We start from the raw sequence: 23,495 nt of genomic DNA on the forward strand, positions 1-23,495 counted from the left end.
TTTTATTGAGAAATATCAATGTCTTGGTACAGATGTAATGATAAGGCTGGGCACTGGAAAAAGTTGGAATGTCATGATATATTGTAATAGAAACTGCATTACAGCGGCTTGTTAGCTAGTGATATCTCTTTTAATAGCAGATGGTACGCATCCTGCCCAAACTGTAATCACTGAACTTCCTGCCTTGCAGCTCCCTCAAGCTTCTCTTGATTTACACTTTTAGCTGTAACCTCAGATGAGTCACCTGACCCAGTGTTAGCGTGCACTGCGAGGAGGTGATTTGGTTGAGCATTGCACAGATTTTCACACTGGAGGCTGCTTCACTTGTTGCTTCAGCCGCTCATGTGAGCACATCTCCATTAGGTGTGCCTGCTCCTTTCCAGGCTGCACAGACCTCCCTTCCTTAGAATACTCCTGAAGAAAGAGAACACCTCTCAGGGCATTTTCACAGAAAGTGGGGGAATTAGATTTATAACTGAAGAAAAATTAGAAAAATGCCATTCTACTTTATCTTGATGGTGTATCACAATATGTTTAAACCAAGTAAGTGTCGATAAAATGTATCCTACCAGCTTGGAATACTTGAATTAATGACTGGAACAATCATTAAAATTACAGATTTGTTTAATTTAATGTCCTTACTTAGTCATGTTAATTTCTCCTGTTTCTTTTCCTTTCTTTCTTTCTCCTGCTTCCATAAAAGAAAGCTGCATCCTCTAACTATGCAAAAGTTCAAATGTGCATAGAGGCAGCAGTAATGCTCCCACTCTGTTATGCAATTTAAACATTATACTGCTGAGTCATTCTTTTTGCTAATCTTGGAGCTGCTCCCTTCTAAGTCTTTTAAAGTCTTGGGGCAGCACATAGTGTGGGGATCTGATTAGCTCCTGCTGGGTGTATGATATCATTGGCATATCACAGCCAACATGGACCAATAGGATATGGGGAGTTTGAGGTAATGTGCCACTCTCTTGCTAACGTGGCTGCTCACAGAAGTTCAGAGGACAGTTAAAAAGAAATTCCATAACTAATGACTTGACAGTATCCTTTGGTATAACTGATTATCATGTGGGTACTTTTGAAAAACGACAAGACACACAGAGGACACCATTTCTCTTTAGAAATTTTCAGGTAATTTTTAACTGAGTACAAGGGATAGCTGTAGGTTTGTTCCAGTTATATAATATTAACTTATAAAAATGCAAATGAAAAAGAAGCCCCGCTATGTGGCATCCACGGATCCCAAGTGAGGCCTGGCAAATACCCAGCCTGACGAGAAAGAGCACGAGAGTAGAAGATAGCACAATAGTATTGTCACATTATGACACGAGTGTATTGACAGTGCATAGTAAAGAGTGCCGTCTCACTGGGGCTTCCTGGAGGTCTCCATCCAGAATCCTATGAAAGAAAAGCCAAGAAGAATCTCAGGTTTTACCATACGTTACTGATCAGCATGCATCGGAAAATCAGAGTAAGGGAGTCCTGGGCAACTGTTGAAGAGCTACAATAAGGTAACAGTGCACATTCTAATGAAAACACACTTTGCGCTGATCCCTTTAATTCATGAGCAGTAAATAGAATTAATGATGTGCCACAGGAATCTCAGAGCATGCTCTCCATTACCTCCTGTGTAGCTGGCCTAGTTTTTGCATGTTGGGAACTTTTATCATTCTGCACTTCTCTTTCCTCTATAAATCACTGAAAAAAAAACCACAACAGAGGCTTAATCAAATGGATGGCTAAAAGCATGGGAATGCACAATGGATAAGATAATAGAATAGCTGGAATAATGCAGCAGAACACATACCAGAATGGATACAAATGACATTTTGTTTTCATTTAACCATACGTTGCATTAATTTTACAGATCTCTCTTCTATGCTGCCCCTGCACAAATGCCTCATTACATTTGTCACTGCTCATCCAAGCACATTTATACATCCTACCTTGGTACATACTGCTTAGAGCCTGATGTGCATAACCACCAGTCCTCCATGCACAAGGAATTTTACTGCTAGCCTTGACCAACTGTAAAGTTTAATAATAATTTCTAAAATGTAAGTACTTTTAAACTGAGGGCAAACATCTTAGGGAAAAGATCCAGTGCACTAACACTTTGGTAAAAGTGAATCAAAAGAGCAGTCCCTTACCCGTTCCAATGGAGCTTCCAGAGCACGTGACTGGAAAGAAATACAGACAGAATGGACCAATCAATTATACATCAAACGAGCAAATTACCTGAATCTTTGACATATAAATGTGGAAAGCTGAAATATTAAACTGATTAACTTTACTTTCTCATTTATTTGGACAAGAGGACAAGTTCAAGCCAAATCTATGATTGTATCCTTCATATGAATCAACGGCTAGATGTGATCAAACTGCAGAGACAGTGGGAAATGTGATTTTCCATAAAGTTTGCTTTTACCCGAATATATTTTCTTGGGACAGAATGTAAGCTTGGAGCCATCATTGGCCACTGGAGCCACCACCACGTTGTAAGTGTCCTCACAGGGCATGTTGGTGACATCACAGTAGCTGAAATCGACACTGGGAGTGCAAGTGAAGTTGCCTTTTGACCCGTACAGATCTGCACTGTAGTTTTGCGCGCCACCAACTGTACGCCAGTTCACTCGTATGCCACTGTTAGATAGTCTGTACAGCCTCACCCCAGAAGGGCAGCAAGCACCTTAGAAAGACACACATAGAGGTATTATGAAAATAATATTAAATTCCTGAAGTGGAACAGTAGGATATTTTTCCAAAGAAAATCTTATTGAAAGACATTTAAACTCTCGTTACAGGCACATATCAATTTCTGCTAAAATTAGGGACTGGATCATTTCTACCAATCAATCAAGGACAAGACCTGGTCAAGATTTTCTGGCAGAAGAAACTGAGCTGGTTTAGCTACTGAAGTGGTCTTTAAAAAAGAAAAAACCAGAACAGAATTAAAATAACATTTAACTTCTTATTTTGAATGTTTTGTTTCTTGCAAACAGTAGTTCCCAGGGTAGTGGACTTTACTATGCTAGCAAGCCGTTATCTTGCATTACTGTATATGCTGATGTGTTTGGTTCCTGATATCCGAGTTCAGAGGCTGACAATTAGCTGGTGGCAGAGCCTTGTTACCTTGGGGACTAGTGTCTGAAAATAACATTAATCACAGATCAAAGGGCAGAAGTAAAAAATAACCAGACTTTTGATATTTTGAATATGATCTAAACATAAGTGAACAGAAGAAATGGGTAGATTTTCTTCTCTTTTGCTCCTTACTGGATGAGTAGCCTTGAAACGTGCACACCGATGCCAGGCCTGTCTCACTGATAGCCTGCAGAGACACTGAATAGTTGGTGCCGCAGGTAATGCATCCTAGCAGGCAGTGGTTTTCAAGAGTGTGGCACTTGGCCTGTCCTCTTGGTGACTCTAGCATTGTTGCATATGTCTGTGCGCCAGCTGCTACCGACCAGCTGACATTGGTCATTGACTGAGTAACCTGCACTACCTTCAGTTCCTCGGGACAACATGGAGCTAAAAGAAAAAAACAAAAAGAGGCAATCAAAACAAATCTACTCTTTTGGCATCTCTACTACACACTGTGGTATATGAGGCTCATTCTGGAATTATATCTTCCTGGATGCCTTTGCAGGTAAGTGTTTTACAACAAGGGGCAGTCATTCCTCCTCTTCCTCATTATTTATTTAATTCGTGCTTTTCCAACAGGAGAGTCTAAAGTGGGTTACAATAGCTTAGGTTAATTACAGACACGGGGGTAGATTTTATAAATTTATGCGTGCGCGTACTTTTGTTCGTGCACCGGGCGCGAACAAAAGTACGCTGGATTTTATAAGATACACGCGTAGCCGTGCGTATCTTATAAAATCCGGGGTCGGCACGCACAAGGGGGTGCACATTTGTGCAACCTGCGCGCGCCGAGCCCGGCGCGCGCTGCCTGTTCCCTCCGAGGCCGCTCCGAAATCAGAGCGGCCTCGGAGGGAACTTTCCTTCTGCCTCCCCTCCCCTCACCTTCCCCTCCCTAACCCACCCCTCCGGCCCTATCTAACCCCCCCCTACCTTTGTTGGCAGATTTACGCCTGCCAAAAGCAGGCGTAAATCTGCGCACGCCAGCGGGCTGCTGGTGCGCCATCACCCGACCCGGGGGCTGGTCCGGAGGCCTCGGCCACGCCCCCGGGCCGGGCCAGATAAACTTAACCTAGATAGTTATACCTGGATATTCACCGGCACTTATCTGTATACGTTTTCCACTGAATATACAACTAAAGCTATCTGGGTAAAGTTGGCTAGATAACATTAGGCCAGCTATTTGTTCAGACTGAATTGTCTCCGCTTTCCACCCTGCTGTGCCGTATACATAGAACAGACCCTGAGTCAGTGCGTCATGTTAAATCTCTGGCCAAATTCAAATCCAGTCTAAAAATCCACTTTTCTGAGGCTATTTGTAAATCCTAACCACTTCTCTATAATAAATACACTTCCCATAGACTCTTATTTATCACGTATGTGTGTCTTAACTAGATTGTAAGCTCCATGGATTGTCTCTTATGTAATCTGCAGAGTGTTCTGCATGTCTAGTAGTACTTTAGAAATGATAAAGAGTAGTAGTAATATATTATAAAATACTTTAGAGTACCATTGCTTTTGGGTTGCAATGTGAAACAGTCAAATACATCATACATGTGAATCTTTATTCCTAGTGGGGCATGTACATTTCATGTACAGGGAGTGGGACTGGAGACAAAAGATTCTCAGTGATCTTCTTAACCAACCATGTAAGTCACCACTGAATCCAGGAGTTACATGAAGGCTTAGATCATGTTTGATGGCAGCTGATAAACATCATAATGGTAAAGTAATGGACTTTTTACATACCTGTCTCTAAAGGGGCACTGTAGCTGGGTAAGCTCTGCCCTAGTGCTGTGCTCGCTATGACATTGACTAAGAAGAAGGATCCACAGGGAAGACCACTTAGGGTACAGAAACTCCCAGAGCTGTTGCAGTTCCAATCCCCAGCGTCTCCTCTGGCATGAGCACTGTACACTGCCTTGTCGTTGTTGGATGCCCAGTGCACATCATATGTGAGCGGGTCGATCCTGGTAAGATTGTTTATCTCAGGACTGCAAGGAGCTGAAAGAGTCCAGTTCAGCAACTTATGAAGAGAATGTAAATACAATAGTACATAGCACAAAAAGGAAACATATTTAGATTTAGAGTACCTATGCAAACTGTAGTAGCATGAAATATCACAAACACTGGTGCATAATATCATGTAATTAACTATAAAATGTTGCCATGAGTTTGGGGGAAAAGTAACACTGTTTGCAAATAATTTGCATCAGGAAAAGATTTTCACTGTTTTGCTTTGGGTGTGGAAATATTTGTACAGCCTTGTAAATATTTGCAGTAATAATGAAATTACAAATTTTGAAAAATACATTAAATATACCAAAACGATTGGTACAGTTAACATAAAATCTTGAACACAACTCATATAACCAGCTATAAATAATATATGTAACATTATGCCACATATAGACAGTGGTAAATATAAATTATACCAGAAATGATAAAAAATATAGATTGAACACAGATTTTTAAAATTTAAATATAGCTGAATTCAAACTTTCCAGATATGTCTCACACAGAAGAGATATGTGCCCGGAAAAGACAAGCTGGCTAATTGGACTGACCAGTTCAGGCTTTTCTGGCATGAAATTTCTATTTTATGGAAGACATTCATCAGTTCAACAAGACTGAATCCAGCCCATTGTATTAAAAGAGTGGATCATTCTAGTCAAAGAGTCTCGGAAGACACTCCATGAGATAAAAATTCTATAGTATTTTATGAAATGTGTTCAGAGCAAAGAACACCATTTTAACAGGGCACCTGAAAATGCTTCAATTGAAAGAATGACATACCTGTCATTACAGCTTTGGATGCACATGATGCATTCTTGCCCCTGATTTCATTGTATGAATAAACAGTGACATTATAGTAAGAATTACACTGCAACGCAGAAAGAGCGCAGACGGTAGCTGTGTCATTACAAAACATCACGTGGGTCCCATCGTCGACTTTAGCCTCGTACATTTCAGCACCACGGACAGGAGACCAGACAATCTCAAGAGTGTCACTGGAGACGAAGGCTGGCCCAAAGTCACTGGGGCAACAAGGTGCTGGAAAACAGAGAGAAAAAAAAAAACATGCTTGGAGAGAACAACACTAATAGTCCTCTCCCTGATCATGAACGAGGGAAGGGTTTTTATAGTTTAAGCATGGCAAAATATTTATGTACAATTCTTTTTCCACAAGGGAACCATGGGAATTATATCAGTGCATCTACTAGACCTGATTCGTGTCAGGGATGCTTTTGGCCAAGACAATTTTGGTCTAGGTAAATGATGATATTTTGTGTACCATAGATAAATGAGAAGAAGCTTTACTAGTATTATTAGGTTTGTTATCCCCTTTTCATTTGGTACATCACTCTCTTCTGATAGATTGTTGTGGGTCAGTGGGTACTGTTCTGTAATGGATAGCCTCTTTTTAAGTAATAAGTTCACCAAGGTGTTGGTTAGAGGTGTGTTGTCAGCCAAATCAGAGAATGGATGTGGTGGTGCTCAACCATCCTCCCTTTCACTATTGCTGTTTAACATTCTTATGTCGATTCTGGGGACAATGTTTCGTTCCCTCAGGCTGTGGGTTTATCTGAACAAAGAAGACATTCAACTCATTGTGCTGGTAGGAAAAGGAGTGAGGTCTGTCTAGGAACTGAATAATAAGCTGTCCATGACTGCAGAATGGCTACTGGGTAGTAAATGAAGTTTAAATTCTTCCAAAACTGAGGTCCTGAGGATAGGAGAATTGGAACCAGATATTACTTCTTTGAAAACTGTAAGAGGTACTGAGTGGGTTATAACATCTGACGAGGTAAAAGATCCAGGGGGCTAATTATAAAGGGAAGAGATTTGGATTTTTGGACCCTACACATTTAGAAACCTTTTTGATAGATAAAACTCAAGTGGAAGTATCAGGAGAGCATGTTCAGTAAAAAAAAAATATACCTCCCTCCTCTTTAAATAATGTTTACTTGTATGATTAAAATAAAGAAAAAATTTGCTTTTTTTTCTAGTTAAAGTTGATGAATATTTTGGTAATTTCTATTTGAATCTCCCCCCAATTATGGAATATGTACCAGCAGTAATAATGTTATTGTGTTAATTTCTATATTGGTTACAGTGTTGTGGAACATATTTTCCTGTTTTCATGATGTAAGTTATTTGTGAAAAATTAATAAAGATTAAATATAAAAAAAAAAAAAAGATCCAGGGGGTTACTCTTAAATCTAACTTTACTGTAGAAACCCAAGTGATTAAAGTAATTCGATAGTTTTTTTGCAAAGTTGCAGCTGATAAGGAAATTGCATCCAGTTTTGGACATAGACCCTGTTAAGACAGTGAATAATCTGTTAGTTGTTTTCCAGTTGAGAATAACCTTCGCATGGACCTACCACAACATCTGATACATAAATTTCTAATTGTTCAGAATGCTGTGACATGGGTTGTTCGGAGATGCCACAGGTGCACCCCCACAGAGGTTCTGCTTAAATCACTATATTGGCTTTGACTTGTGGCTAGCATGCATTTTAAGATCCTGGCCCTTACTTTTAGAGTCAAGGGGAGCAATGGCACATTTTATCTATATAAACTGAGTTGTTATCAGCTTGGCTGAAGGCTAAAGTTGAGTCAAAAAGCTTTATTTCAAGTTCCCTCTTTGAAATCAGTATGAAGGGTTTAGATCAGAGCTAGGGCTTTTTCACTTCTGGCATCCATGCTGTGATATAGATTACCAATTGGAATCAGATAGGAATTGAATTATCTTACTTTCTGAAAATAAAGTGAAAACATAGATTTTCCCTGATATTTAGAGAAATTAGTTTGTGGTTAATTAATTTGGTTAGGGGTTGTGAAGGCGTGGAGTTGTGGATTCAGCTGTTGATGATTGAGGTTTTGCCTATTTATGTTTTTGTTGTTAGTTTTGTTTTTGTGTTGAGTTATGTTTTGTTGTCTGTGGGAGTTTTTTTTTTGGGGGGGGGAAATAATGTTTTTAGGTTTTATGGTTTATATTTATTTGCTTGAATTAACTTTTTACATTTTTATACATAATGTGATGGCTGTACACCACTCTAGACAGTCGTCAGATTGACAGGGTGGTATAAAAGAAATGTTAAATAAATAAAAAATAAAAACAACACTTACCGGTAGTATAATTGAATACATCACCCGGGGGACTCTGCCCTGCTGAGTTATATGCAAAGACGCTAATGAAATAGGTGAACCCACAGTCAGACTGGAAATAACACTGTGTCTGCGATGTGTTGCAATGCACTTCTAGGCCATCATCACGTTTTACAAACACCACATAATAGTCTCTGAGCTGCACGTCAGACCAGGACACTGTCAGATTCCCAGGAGTACCCTCTGATATTGTTATCCCTGCTGGTGCACAAGGAACTGGAAAAAAAAATCCATCAATGATCTGATTGCCTTGAGCATCTGTGATTTTATTTAATACCTATGCACCACTTTAGGATAAGATTCTCTTAACTTCCCATGCTGGCTCAGTTTATTTGTTTAGTTTTCTATGTTTTTATGGTGCTCTACACAGGATGCCTTACAAGAGAAACTCAGAGTAAAGGAAATGAAAAGTTACAAAACTGCACAAAATAAAGACACATGCAAAGGCTAGCACATCAAAAGAGAAGCATTTTGAGCATCGAGACTGGCAAATTTAAAGAAGGTTTCTAGCCCAGACAGGCAAATAGCAAGAGTCCAAGGATAAGGAGCAAGCAGAGAGAAGAAACATGAGAAGAAATCTGTCTAGGGAAAAGGATGCTCAGGGAAAACACAACTGAGATTGAAGCATACGTGAAGCAGACAGAAATTAAGACAACTCAAGTGTAAAGATAAGGAGCCAGACCATGAATCTACTGGAAAATAAACACCAAGGGCCCGATATTCGGTACCATTTGTGCAACTAAGCTGGACAAATGGTGGAATTTAAATATACAGCCATGCTCATTGACTGGGACTTAGCTGGCTAACTTCATATTTGGCTAAAAGGTTAGCCGGATAAGTCGAGAGTGGGATGGGAGCATTCTAGGAAGGCATGGAGTTATGCAGCTAAGTTAGCTGATGTTCATTGTTATTTGCTAGATAACTCTAGGGCTGCCTCAGAGCAGTCCTAATATTATCTAAATATGTGTACCCAGATAATTTTCCAGCAGGCCCAGTGCTGGCGCAAGAGTATTTGCTGCCCTAGGGGAAGCTTTGGTCATGCACCCCCCATTCCCAACTTGCCTATTGGCAGCAGCTCCAGCACAGCACTCTCTGCTTTGGCAGTACTGGCTTTCCCCCTCTGGGCCTTGTGCTGGTGGGATTCTGCTGCCTCCAAAATGTTGGCATTCTAGGCCGCTGCCTAAGTTTGCCTAATGGAAGCCCAGGCCAGCCTTAGGGTTCCCCCTCCCTACTAAAGGTTTTAAACTGATGGGAGCATTGTGTCCAATGCCTCCTCTCCCCCAAAACAGCATTTGAAAGTTACAGGCCTTACGGCCTGAGAAGCAGCCAGCCCCCCACAATTTAAAATTAAATATCAGGGATCTGGGCCCCCTGTTTAACCCCCCCTCTCCCACGCCAACATAAACCCTCCTGCCTGTCTCGGCACCCCCAAAACCCCACAGCCACCAGGATTGTGGTGACATCACACGTTGCTTGGATAGCAATGATGGTAGCTTATTCTCCCGATGTTGCTGTCCAGGCAACACATGAAGCCACTGGGAGCGGTTCTCCTGTGCCACAAACCTGGCAGAAGCAGAGTTTTCAGAGTTGCTGGGAAGGTTCATGTTGGTTTGGTGGGGTGGGTGGGAAGGGTAAAGGAGAGGGCGGGAGCCCCAATATTTAATTTTAGATCGTGCAGGCGGGGCATCTGTGGCTGCTCCTCAGGCTGCAAGGCCCACTAGTTTCAAAATTTTGCTTTGGGGGAGCGAGGGGCATCATACGCATTGCCCCACTCCAATCAGTTTAAAGCCATTAGCAGAGAGGGTGGTGGGGGCTTGGGCTGGTGAGTCTACTACAGTTTTACTTTATTTTTTGGTCATCACTTAACTGGATATATTTTGAATATATCCAGTTAAGTGACAAGTTGTCAAGATAACTTTAAAATGTAGTTATATTCAAACATAGCTGGTTACATTAGAAAGTTATTCGGCTTCATGTAGCCAAAATCTTTAGGAAAATACATTCAGCAGGATGTTTTTCCCACTGAACATCCAGTATCTAGTTAACTTTAGCCACATAACTTGATGCTCGCTGGCTTACTAAATATTGGCCTCCAAAAGTTTCAAGATAATACAGGACCTAACTGTGAGCCAGTGAGGGAAGCAAGAAAAGGAGATGCATGACAATGATGTGGCAGTTGGGAAAGAAGCCTGAGGACAAGTGTTCTGAAGAATTTGTAAGGGGCAGCAAGAAGATTCTGGAAAATCATTGAGATGATTACAGTAACCAAGATAGCAAAGAAAGGCAGCTTGAAGGAGAAAACTACAGTGGAAAAGGTCAGAGAAGAACAGATTTTATAAATGTTAAACAGTTTATCATGAAGAGAAGAACATATGGATGAGATGTATGTGTGAAAAGAGAGAGAGAGAGAGAGAGAGAAAGATGGTTTAAGGGTAGCCCCAAGGTTCCTCATCTCTTCTGAAATGTTCACTGTTTCAGGAGATGGAGTAGTTTAGGTTGAGTAACTTTTCTAATGGACTAAGCCCTGTGGATTGAATAGTACAATTGGTTATCGTGAAAACACTGCTTGCTTCAGAGGTCTCTTACCGGTTTTTAAGGTCACTGCATCAGAAGGCACACTGGATACGCCGTCGTTGTTTGCCACAAGGGTGATTAAGTATTCCTTCCCACACTGGAGTGGGGAGATGGTGCAGGCAGTAGAAACGGATGTACAGTTCAGTGGTGGATCTCCATCACCAGTGGAGGCAATCGCTGTATAATCTGTGGCACCTTCTGTTGGTGCCCAGGAGACAGTGGCTGCCAAAGCCCCACTGTCAAATGTGACTTGAACATCAGTTGGAGCTTCAAGACCTGTATAGATGAGATATAAATGTAAAGGCGCTGAGTACAGCATCTCCCTGCCATAGTCATTGCTCAAAGCTGCCAAAAATGGAAGAAAAGTCACCCATATTGGCAATAGTACCACATATTGGCACATTCTCTGTTTTTTAATATTTAACTAGCAGTTTAGTACTACCTTTCAAAATGTAAATATGCCTTTTTTTTGTGTGAAATCTTAACTGCTTAGTTTCTCAGGTAAAATCTTGGGACGATAAGTTCTTAAGACCAGGGGCTCTCTTCACCTGCTATACCCAGAGTAGGTAAATCATCAGCTTGACCCTGTTGTTGGACCTACTTTCTACTGTCCAAGTGCGAACACCCTGTATAGTGTAGTACACAGACTGTAAGCCCTTCAGGATGGGGAGCAGCCACTATTGCCACTAGGGATGTGAATCGTTTTTCAACGATTAAAATTATCGTCCGATAATGTTTATATCGTCTTAAAATCGTTATAGAACACGATACAATAGAAATTCTAACGATTTATCGTTAAATCGTGTTAGTGCGCACTAACTCGAGTTAGTGCGCACTAACTCCCCGTTAGTGCGCACTAACTCGATTTAGTGCGCACTAACTGAAAATGATACAAATAAACACTTTCCAGGTCACTGAAGGTCAGTTAGGAATGAATATGTGTTCCTATTGGCTGGCTGCCCTCTTATCTATTGATGTTACCAAGGTTACCACTGAGGTGATGGTTGGGGGGATGGGAAATGGAACTGGAAACTAACGAACACCAACAGAAAATGAAACAAAGTGTTCACACTTCCCAGGTCAGTAAAGGTCACTTAGGAATGAATATGTATGTATGTATTCCTATTGGCTGGCTGTGCTCTTATCTATTGATGTTACCAAGGCTAATACTGAGGTAATGGTTGGGGGGATGTGAAATGGAAACAGTTGGAAGCTTGACAAAAAAAGTAATGTAATGATCAGCACTCACGTGACTAGAACTTGTTTGTTTATTATTTTTGTTAGCAGGCACCTGAAATGCTAGTGCATGTTGAATTTGCCAATCACTGTGCATTTTAGAAAGGTGGTCCTGGCTGGAACTGTACACAGTTCAAATATATGTAATTGATTGTTGGTAAGTGTATTTTTTAAGTAGCCACACTGGCACAAGTATGTTTACTTTTCCTCCTACTTAACTCACTAGCTCAGCTTTGTAAGAAGGGCTTCTCTGCTTGTGTGTTGTTTTTGTTTGGTGTGAGGAGAGCAGAAACATCAGATCTTTATTCAATCTACTACAGTCATCTCTTACAGTGCCCTATCCCTATTAATACCAGGAGTGTTGTGATCTTCCTGCACACAGTGCCCTAACCCTGATACCAGTCTGAGACAGCTCCCTCCCTGCATTACTAGTGAGAGGCTGGCTTCACAGACAGGGGGGAGCTGCCTGACCCTCACTCCTGACTTCCCCCATGTCCCAGCTAGTGAATGGTGTGTGGGTGAGGGGGGGGGGGGGGGGAGGATGGTGAAGTCTGAGACAGCTCCCTCCCTGCATTACTAGTGAGAGGCGGGCTTCACAGACAGGGGGGAGCTGCCTGACCCTCACTCCTGACTTCCCCCATGTCCCAGCTAGTGAATGGTGTGTGGGTGAGGGGGGGGTGGAGGATGGTGAAGTCTGAGACAGCTCCCTCCCTGCATTACTAGTGAGAGGCTGGCTTCACAGACAGGGGGGAGCTGCCTGACCCTCACTCCTGACTTCCCCCATGTCCCAGCTAGTGAATGGTGTGTGGGTGAGGGGGGGGGGGGAGGATGGTGAAGTCTGAGACAGCTCCCTCCCTGCATTACTAGTGAGAGGCTGGCTTCACAGACAGGGGGGAGCTGCCTGACCCTCACTCCTGACTTCCCCCATGTCCCAGCTAGTGAATGGTGTGTGGGTGAGGGGGGGGGGAGGATGGTGAAGTCTGAGACAGCTCCCTCCCTGCATTACTAGTGAGAGGCTGGCTTCACAGACAGGGGGGAGCTGCCTGACCCTCACTCCTGACTTCCCCCATGTCCCAGCTAGTGAATGGTGTGTGGGTGAGGGGGGGGGGGAGGATGGTGAAGTCTGAGACAGCTCCCTCCCTGCATTACTAGTGAGAGGCTGGCTTCACAGACAGGGGGGAGCTGCCTGACCCTCACTCCTGACTTCCCCCATGTCCCAGCTAGTGAATGGTGTGTGGGTGAGGGGGGGGGGGAGGATGGTGAAGTCTGAGACAGCTCCCTCCCTGCATTACTAGTGAGAGGCTGGCTTCACAGACAGGGGGGAGCTGCCTGACCCTCACTCCTGACTTCCCCCATGTCCCAGCTAGTGAATGGTGTGTGGGTGAGGGGGGGGGGAGGATGGTGAAGTCTGAGACAGCTCCCTCCCTGCATTACTAGTGAGAGGCTGGCTTCACAGACAGGGGGGAGCTGCCTGACCCTCACTCCTGACTTCCCCCATGTCCCAGCTAGTGAATGGTGTGTGGGTGAGGGGGGGGGGGAGGATGGTGAAGTCTGAGACAGCTCCCTCCCTGCATTACTAGTGAGAGGCTGGCTTCACAGACAGGGGGGAGCTGCCTGACCCTCACTCCTCCGGGGTATTGTGATCTTCCTGCACACAGTGCCCTATCCCTGATACCAGGGGTGTTGTGATCTTCCTGCATGCAGTGCCCTATCCCTATTAATACCAGGAGTGTTGTGATCTTCCTGCATGCAGTGCCCTATCCCTATTAATACCAGGAGTGTTGTGATCTTCCTGCATGCAGTGCCCTATCCCTGATACCGGGATGTGTGCAAGAAGATCACAACACCCCCGGTATCAGGAATAGGGCACTGTGTGCAGGAAGATCACAACACCCCCAGTATCAGGAATAGGGCACTGTGTGCAGGAAGATCACAACACTCCTGGTATTAATAGGGATAGGGCACTGTGTGCAGGAAGATCACAACACCCCTGGTATTAGGGATAGGGCACTGTGTGCAGGAAGATCACAACACTCCTGGTATTAATAGGGATAGGGCACTGTGTGCAGGAAGATCACAATACCCCTGGTATCAGGGTTAGGGCACAAGTTCTAGTCACATTGACTGATCACATTACTTGTTTTGTCAAGCTACCAACTGTTTCCATTTCCCATCCCCCATATACTGTCAGTAGGAAATTTGGTAACATGAATAAATAAGAGGGCAGCCAATAGGAATACATATTCATTCCTAAACTGACCTTAACTGACCTGAAAAGTGTCAAATTGTATCATTTTCAGTTAGTGCGCACTAACTCCCAGTTAGTGCGCACTAACTCCCGTTAGTGCGCACTAATCGGAAAAAACGATTTTTAACGATTTTTTAACTAAAAAATCGTGCCTAAGACGATTTTCTTGCCCTGCCACACGATTTCTATCGTTAAGACGATATGGAAAACGATTCACATCCCTAATTGCCACCTCTTTGTTATTCATGTTCCTTGGATAATGTGATATACTGGGCACGTTTTGATTAATTTGCTGCAGAGACTATGCTCTAGAAATACAAATAGATAAAACAATACTACTACAATGAAAGCATCTTAAAGATAATTAAAGATTTGCACCAAAGGGGGCTCTGCTTGTGAGATAACTCCAGGATTGCTTGCAAAAAAGCTTAATTGTGGACGAATGATACTATCATCCCTAAAATGCTGGCTTGATAATGCCCTAAGACCCTTCTGTCTAAGTGCCAAATGGAAAAACAGGCACAGGGCCATGGACTTTGTTAATGGTCTGAATTACAGGATCTTACCTGTTCTCTCACTGGCAGTAGCGTCATCTCCAGGCGTCCCGTTGGCATCAAAGGCCTGCACCTTTATGGTGTACATTGTGCCAGGATCCAGACCTGTAAAGTTCAGGGACGTGTCTGTGGTGTTTAGAGTCAGCCTAGTGCCCAAACCATCGGATCTCATGATGGACACTGTGTACCCTGCAGACCCATTCACGGGATCCCAGCTCACCTCCAGACTGTTGATGCTGGGAGAAGTGACGGATATGACAGCAGCAGCCAGAACTGTGGGTTTAAAAGTAATAAAAACTAAGATTACTACTTCAACAATAGTGCAGGCATGGGTCATCCTACTTGGTAGCATCAGAATTGTGCTTTTTCTGATCTGGACATTTTACTAAGGTGTCTTTCAATTCCCTTTTCATGCCTTGCAGGCCACACTGCCATTCTGCCTTGTCCCCTAATGCAAAGCTGACTCAGACCTACTGGAGTCGATAGCACTAGAATTGTTGACTAGAGGGATTTGTAAACTAGGATGGCTTTTCAAATGGAGACTTTCCACAGAGTTTCCTGGATAGAAGAGATGAGGGTTATTATTAATTAGCCGCTCTGTCTTTTCTTCCAGATATCAGGGAAAGGCCTGAGTTAATACACAGATATTGGGGGTGGATGTCTGCAGAAAAAACAGCATTAGAATTGCTCTGTGCTGCTCGTCATCCTGCCTTCTCAGTCATAAGAAGCGACTGCAGAGTTTCTGCTAAGGGCCTGACAGAAATTCAGAATGATTCAGGAGCCTGTTCATGACGGCACCAATGAGAATCAGACGAAAGAGAGTAAGGAAAGGGTGAGATTAAGAAAAAAAAATAAAAAAAAGATTATCTCAGTAGCATTATTCAGAAAAGCAGAATGGAAACAAAATACCAATAACTAACAATTTCATTTGGAAGGAATCAGGTAACTTTATCTGATATTCTCTTGTATTCTGTATATATGGAAAAGGGTGTTAGATTGCTAATGAGCTTATTGTACTGCTGAACACCAGAAATATTTCCAGGCACCTCCCAGTGGGTTATCATACACTTACAGGCCAATATGCAGCCGTGGGGCATCCAGGTAGGTTAGCGGGATAAACATATCTGGCTAACTTATACCAGATATTCAGCGACACAGACATGCCACAGAATATCCTCGGCTATTGGGAAGTTGTACTGATAAGTTTAGCCGCCTAATTTTAGGTCTGCTTTCTGGCACTCCTAAAGTTACGGCCCTGCCTCAGAACTCCCCGCCCTACCCTGCCCCTGACAGAACCGGCTAATGTTTTAGCAAAATAAAAAGTTAGCAGGCTACGTCTGGGGCACTCAGAATGGCAGGATTTTAAATCCATGGTTTGCCTGGCTAACTCCAAGATTTAGCCAGACAAATTGCTTTCAGTATTGGGCCCCTGCTTGTTCTGCTCTGTAATACCTGGGGGGGGGGGGGGGGGGGTTGTTGTTGTTATGAACGTTCAGATGCCTTTTGCTTCAAAATGTCTGTAAAATCCTTCCATAACAATAGTCTAATGCAGTTTCAAAATTACTACTTCTCCTGTGCCTTCATTATTATTTGACTTTTCAAAACACAAAAATATATTCAGCTTGCTATGGAGGAATGGAACTGAAGCATTTTCAGATCTATTTGTCTGCTTACATTAAATTTAGGTCAGCAAAGAGGTTATAGGTCATACCTCTACTAGACAAAAAGGAAGGGAAGGATGAATTTTAGAGATATTATAAAGTTAATATGAGCAAGGAGGGCGAGAGCTAGGTCATTGGGGAGGCTGAGACTATTTAGAGAAAACAGGACACATCCATTTGAGAGACAGCCAGTGAAAGGAGGCAGGGTGCTAAGTGTAGCTGGAAAGAACAATATTTTAGTTTTAACCATGAGACATTTGAAGCGTATCCAGCAGGAGGTCAAATGTGAAAAGACAAGAATATTGATGTGAGAATGAGAAGAAAAACTGAGTGTCCTTGACATAACAACATACAAGAGTCAAATGAGGAGATTAACAGAGCTGAAGATTGAGCATAAATGCAGATGAGAAGTGGCCTGAAGGCAGAGCCCTAAGGAACACTCAGATTAACATTAACAGTTGAATCAGAATTGTCAGTAAGCATTTCAGAAAGCACCAAAATGTACCTGTTTGGGTACTCTGTGGACAAGAAGGCTGGCTTTTCCCCGCAGCGTTGATTGATCGGACGGTAATTTTGTACCATGTTGCAGGCTGCAGCCCACTCACTGTCCCTGGTGATTGACTGACTATGGTCTCAAAGGATGACGCTCCATCACGGGCAGTCACCAGGTAACTGCTGACTCCAGGGACATCTGCCCATTCCACGGTGATACTGTCACTCAGTTTGGAGTAGGCCTTGTCAACGGCTGGCACCTCAGGGGCTATAAACAAACAGTTCAGTGATGTCAAAATGAATACAAGTGAATGTACATTCTCAATTATTTCACTGTGGGTTAGGCAGGAAATAAAAAGACCACTAAACTCTAAGGAGACGTGGCCCAGTAGTTACAACAATAAACTGCAAGCCAGGGTTCAAATCCCACCAATACTCCTTGTGACTTTGGGCAAGTCACTTTATCTCAAAGAGTTACGCACGTAAATGTAACATGCTATCGTAGCTATTTTCAAAAGCCATTTATTTGAGTAAAGTGCACTTACTTGAGTATATCCTGTGGAGAATTCAGTGGTATATACTGCAATAATTTTCAGAAGCCCACAAACTTGAGTAAAGTACATTTTCACATACAATATCCAGTTTTACACAAGTAAATGCTTTTGAAAATCAGGCCCTTAGATTGTAAGCTCTTTGAGGCAGGGAAAGTTGCTCCAGGGTAGGCTAATTTAGGAACTTCTAAATAACTCCAGAAAATACATATCTATCTTTGGGACAGATCGAGAGAGAGATAATTTGGGTTTAAATGATGTGCTTTCTGAAAAATATTTTTACCTTACAATTTGGTACTTTAGAAACATGCATGTGGCCATCTCTGAGGTGGAAAGTCTAATTGCCAATTCTGAAGCCTGATCTATATCACAGTTTACAAAGGGAAAAGGGAAGAAGGAAATAGCCTGTTGTTATTGAATTACAGTTGAGTGCAATAAGACAAGGAGATAAACTGACTTGCCTGGGGTCATGCGGAAAGCTGATGTCAGGACAAGTAGTCAGCTTACCACCCAGGACTGCTCCTCACTTACAGCCCAGGTTTGGACGCGCGCTTTCGACGCGCTAGCTTTACCCCTTATTCAGTAAGGGGTAAAGTTGTTTAGTCAGACTGACTAATCTACCTTTGCATAAAAATTATTAGGGAGTCGATTCACTCCTGAATGTTTTGAGCTCCAGAATGTGGATAGCAGCCAAATATTGGGTTTCCCAAAACATCTACCGTCGTAATTGCCATTCAGTGCATCTTCACATTTTCAAAACGTTATTTGCAAGGGTCCGAATAAAGTTGGTCGGAGCATGTGAGCAGTGGCACCGGGCAGGGTAGTTGCAAGACAAAGTGGCAGCCCGGGCAAGGGTTGCTCTTGGCATGTCCCTTCCATTTCAGGCTTGCACACTTTCAGAATTACAGACTGACTGACTGAAAAGGGCCACAGAGCACCCCCCTTCCCCCCACTCCCAGCTTGTTTGCCCCTTGCAACCACCTTCTGCCTGACTAGCTTTCCATTATTCAGCTCTGCTTTGCCTCCTTTCCCGATCCAGATGAGCAGCTCCTACTCCCCTCCCTGAGGACTTTACCCTGAATAGATTTACTACAGCTCAGTAGAGCTAAGCCCAGTCAGTCTCTCTTTTGCCCACATAGATTCAGCTATTTTTTATAGGAATTCAGAAAGGACATTTTTTTTGTTTTTAGGCATTCTTATACAAAGTAAAGCAAAAATGCCTTATACCAAGATTGTGTCCGTCAGTCTGTTTGTGACCTATTTTACAGTTTACACTTAGGTACTTAGAAGACTTGAATATTATGATTGAAAACTGTCAGAAGATGTTATTGCCTTCTGTTTTATTTCCGCATTGTGTTTGCATTAGCACACACTCTCTGGTGGTCGCACGCAATGCCACCTCCACATATGGACTCTCAGTGGCGGGCACACTTCCTGGACTTGTCTTCCATAGAAAATCATGGGAGCTGGCCCATGCCACACAATTGCCTTTCACTCCATCTGGAACTCAACTGGAAAAAAGTCTCAGGGAAAAGTTATAGAAAGCCATTTCTGGACACAGCACCAGCTGCAAGAAAGGAGGTGGTCATCTAGCACAGCTGAAACATCTCCTACTCATTTGTCACAACAGCAGTCTGCATACAAGGGGTATAGAAAGGGAGATGCTATCCTTTCCTACCTAGTCTAACTTAGAAGGATAGGCATTCGCAATGGCTCCAATGGGGATGTGTCTACTCTTTTATGCACATTGCAGGAAACACAGAGCCTCCCACAGCAGAACATTTCATCTCCGAGTAGATTTAGAGCCGCTGACTGAGAAATTGCCTAAGTAGGTTCAGGCAGACCAGGGCTTTCATCTCCCAGATCTGTGAGAATTTGCTTGGACATCTGGCCCACCTAGGCCATACTCTGTTGGAGTGAAAGTGATCATCTCTTTGTGCTGTTTGGCTACTGGCTCTAGAGAATGGCAGGAGATGCAAGTAGTGTCAGTCACTACTCTGTCTCTAGATGTGTCAACTGTTTCTGGAGGCCATCTTTGCCTGATTATATCCAGCATCCTTTAACTGACCAGGAGACCAGAGAAGAACCAAAGGGCTTCTTTAACATAGTTCACTTCTCTAATGTCATCAGGGCTATTGATTGCACTCATATGGGTTTGGTTCTTCAAGTAGCCAGAAAGCCATCTACCAGAACCACAAGAAGTATCACAAACTGAACATCCAGGTCTCCTGTGTCCATCACTTACTGGTGATGGATGTGTTAACAAACTTTCCTTATAAAATTAAGGCAGAGCCCCTCTATGACTACAAGTGTTCTCAGGGTCAAGAAGATGGAGTTCTACTGGGTAAGTGCTGGAACTGTTGTGGTCTTCTGTAGTGCTAGTAAGAATGTTTTCAATAGCTTATAGCAATTAATCGTGTACCACATTAATTATGTGCTTGTAGGTGATAATGGTTACCTCCTCTTGTCCTGATTGCTAACTTCCTCCTCATTTGCCTCTGAAGAGTAGTACAACTATGCCCATTGCTCCAGCAGGTCCCTGATAGAGTATCGTTAGGTTGCTGAAAAGCCAGATTAATTCTGTAAGTCATACTGGAGGCTTCCTAACCCTTGTGCTAGTGAAAGTCAGCCATAGATCTGTTATACACTGCATGTTACACCTTTTTGTCCATCATCAACTCCTGTGGTCAGAAGAAGTAGCTGTAGTGGCAGAAGAGATAGCCATAGAAGAGGAAGCTGAAGATGGAGAAGGGGCCGCTGCAGGTTGAGCATCCCAAAGAGTTCACATAATGCCCCAATATTTCAGTTATGATTTCTGTGAGAGATATGTAGTGTGTAAGTGTTGTTACAAAATAGCTGATTAGATTTTGTAGGAGTTAAATGTGTTTGTGTTGTTATCCTCTTTTTCAAGAGTTCCGCTATTGAAAATGCCCCATGGTATGTCAAGTAGATCTAGATAGGTCCGCTTTTTACCCTGCTCTTACTCTTTCAATGCTTCTTTGTCTTGATTTAGGCATGTATGTGCTATCAGGTCATCCTAGCACTGAAAAGGGGGAAAATGCTTCCTTTAATTCATTGAAAGATGTGTTTAACCATCTGAGTAATACCCCTTTACAACCAAGGCAGCTGTTCATCAACTACAGTGATGGCAGAAATGTATTGATTGATTGATTCAATTTATGGATCGCATTTCCCCAACAGAGGCATACATGTTTTCTTATAAAGACAACAGCACATGATGCTTGAAATGGCTGATGGTAAAGTTTTCCCTGTAATAAATGTTTTTACATACTTCTGCCTGCTGGATTTTCCCCACTGAATCCTATGAAGACAGGATGAATAAGTGTTAGAGATAGTATTCAAATGTTATGGGGTGGAGACAGACTTGTGGGCAAGCATTTTTGGCTTCTTGCCCTTAGACTGTGCTGACATCATGGCCCGAGCATGCTCAGTTTGGTCTCCATCGTAAGGAAAATGAGGCAGCTAATGCATTCCACAGCTCAGAGCAGAGTAGGCCCAAAATACCTCATCAAATACCTATCTTCACCCTTTCACTACTATTTTGCCTCCCACACAGCCTCTGCTCCAGCTTTTAATGGCTAATATATTAATTTGCTACCCTGCCCAAATAATTCTCCTCAGCTTCCTTGCTAGCCAAAAAATGGCTGAATCGACCCTTATGTTATGAGCCTAAAGATAACCTGATATGGTAATGCACAGGAGGCCATCAGAGATCAGCCTTCTCCATTTCATTTGCACTATGAGTCATACAAACGTTCAGGAAAGAACTGAAAATGTTACTGTTCTCTCGGCTTCTGCAGATGTACTAATTGAGCAGAGCATTAGATGAGGTGGGAAAATTGCATGATTGCAAGTATTATTACTGTTATTTTACTGTGTTAGATTATGTTTTAGTTTTAGGCTTTACTGACATTGAATAGATGATTTACATTTTATATTGTAATCGGCCTTGTACGATTTTATTGAGAGAGACACCAGAATATAAATTGTTTAAATGAACAAATACAAATAAATGAGTGATTAGACTGTAATACAGGCTCTCCAGTGAACCCATAAAACCTGTCTTTCACTGTTCCGTTTTAGAGTCATAGAACAGGGCTTTATGAGTTGGCATACCTAATATTCCACTCCATTAAAAACTATGGCCCAGTCGTAAAAAAGGAGAGAGCATGACCAGGAATTGCAGGTTACATTGAATTCCCAGTGCGATATAGAAAGAACTAACCTGTAAGCTGCACAGTTTCGTCCTGAGCCAGACTGAGTCCATTTTGATCCATTGCTTCCACTTTTATGCTGTAGAGAGTGTTGGGGATCAGCGTGTTCAGCGTTCCTATGACGGTGATGTCATTAAACTGAGCAAACGAAGGCTCGCTTACACCAATGTTAACAGGAGTGGCTGTGATCTTATAAGAAAAGGCGCCCGAAAACTTGGACCATCTCACATAAATACTTCTTGATGTCACTTCGTGAATGGATATGGAGAAGGCTGAAAAAATGATCAGGAAGACAGCAAGACTCATAAGTTGTGTAAAACTTATCTTGAAACACAATTATCATGCCTGGATCGCCATGCGACCAATAGCCGAGTACCATGCAGTAACTTTTCACATGCTATGTCGTAAGATTGCAAAGCGATATCCAAAAAAGTGAAACCCCCCCCAAAAAAAACAATATAAAGCACATGCCTTTCATCAAATAATAACAGACTTCTGAGAAGAAACTTGCTTTGGAAGGAACAATTATCTAGTATCTTCTTACCGAAAGACAGATTGCAATGACGTTGTTGTAAGTGGCAATATTCAATGTCATTTCAATTCATTATGACACCAACTGGCAATTACAAGTTGATGAATTAAAACCATTGCAATGAAAACAATTTACATTACCTCTTACTGTACATGGAATAAAATTATATCTTTTCACTAAAAGCACATTTTTGCTAATAAACCAAGAAAAAATACTAAAAAGTCTAGCTCTTTTTTTTAAGAAGTAGGATTGTAAAAGTTGTTTTCATTTTTAAAGTTAAATCTTTTTTTCCTTTAAGTGGCTGATTTGAGTGATGAAAGGCATGAAAGTGGGGTGCTCTAGGAAAATAGCATTTCTATAGAGACCAAAGAAAACTGCTTAATTCAATATTCTAAATAAAACACTTGAAAATCAAATGCATGGTGAAGAGTGATTTATTTTGACAGTTGCCAAAAAAATCTGTTTCATGTATGTAAGGGCACTCTCTTGTTAATAGGATGGGAGTTTTAATTTGTGTCGTGTTCTGATTCGACGGTCATTAAAGATGGCAACTGCATTATATTTGTATCTTACTCTGTTTTATCCATTGTGCTTTACATTACAAATACTGGAAAACCTAATGAACCCAAATTGGCTGATAATAACAAGACAACAAACTGTACAAAGAGAAGACTGACTTCAGGAGTGCTCAGTTTTTTTTCCTACCTGAATTAGCAAAAGCAATCTGAAAAGGAAGATTTGACAGAAATTAGTACCAGGAAAAGCAAATCCTGCCACAAAAATAATTCAAACATTTTAGACTGAATTCCATAACCTTTTTGTTCTTCATTCTGCACAATTCAAAGATGTGCAGAAAATTTCGCACAAGAGTAAATGGCCACTGGACAGCACCAAATATCCTCTCCCTCCCCCACCGGAGCGAAACCGAATATGTGGTTTGCAGTATGCGAAACAGAGGCTATGTGCTGAATTTCCAGCTAGCAGCCTGTTTATGTAGACTGGAGATCGTGAGGCATTACTTATCATTATTATTACTCTGACCTACATTTGATTTATCATTTGATCCATGCTAAGGTTTCTGCTGCATTTCATCAGC

At 42.2% G+C, this 23,495-nt stretch overlaps 1 protein-coding gene across 1 annotated transcript; it reads right to left on the reverse strand.

Annotated features, from left to right (window-relative positions):
* Positions 1–534: 534 nt before the first annotated feature.
* On the reverse strand, positions 535–22,521 carry LOC115100194 (fibronectin type III domain-containing protein 7-like). The gene is made up of 12 exons (XM_029618510.1): positions 21,879–22,521; positions 17,095–17,349; positions 14,941–15,201; positions 10,903–11,166; positions 8,278–8,532; positions 5,938–6,195; positions 4,891–5,145; positions 3,277–3,531; positions 2,429–2,689; positions 2,151–2,180; positions 1,624–1,698; positions 535–1,398 (listed from the first exon to the last, which is right to left on the reverse strand). Exons 1-11 carry the CDS (start codon positions 22,171–22,173, stop codon positions 1,667–1,669), a joined length of 2,421 nt encoding a protein of 806 aa, XP_029474370.1. The 5' UTR covers positions 22,174–22,521; the 3' UTR covers positions 535–1,398; positions 1,624–1,666.
* Between the last annotated feature and the right edge of the window lie 974 nt (positions 22,522–23,495).

This window comes from Rhinatrema bivittatum, chromosome 10 (genome assembly GCF_901001135.1).
Source record: "Rhinatrema bivittatum chromosome 10, aRhiBiv1.1, whole genome shotgun sequence".
Classification (NCBI taxonomy): Eukaryota; Metazoa; Chordata; class Amphibia; order Gymnophiona; family Rhinatrematidae; genus Rhinatrema; species Rhinatrema bivittatum.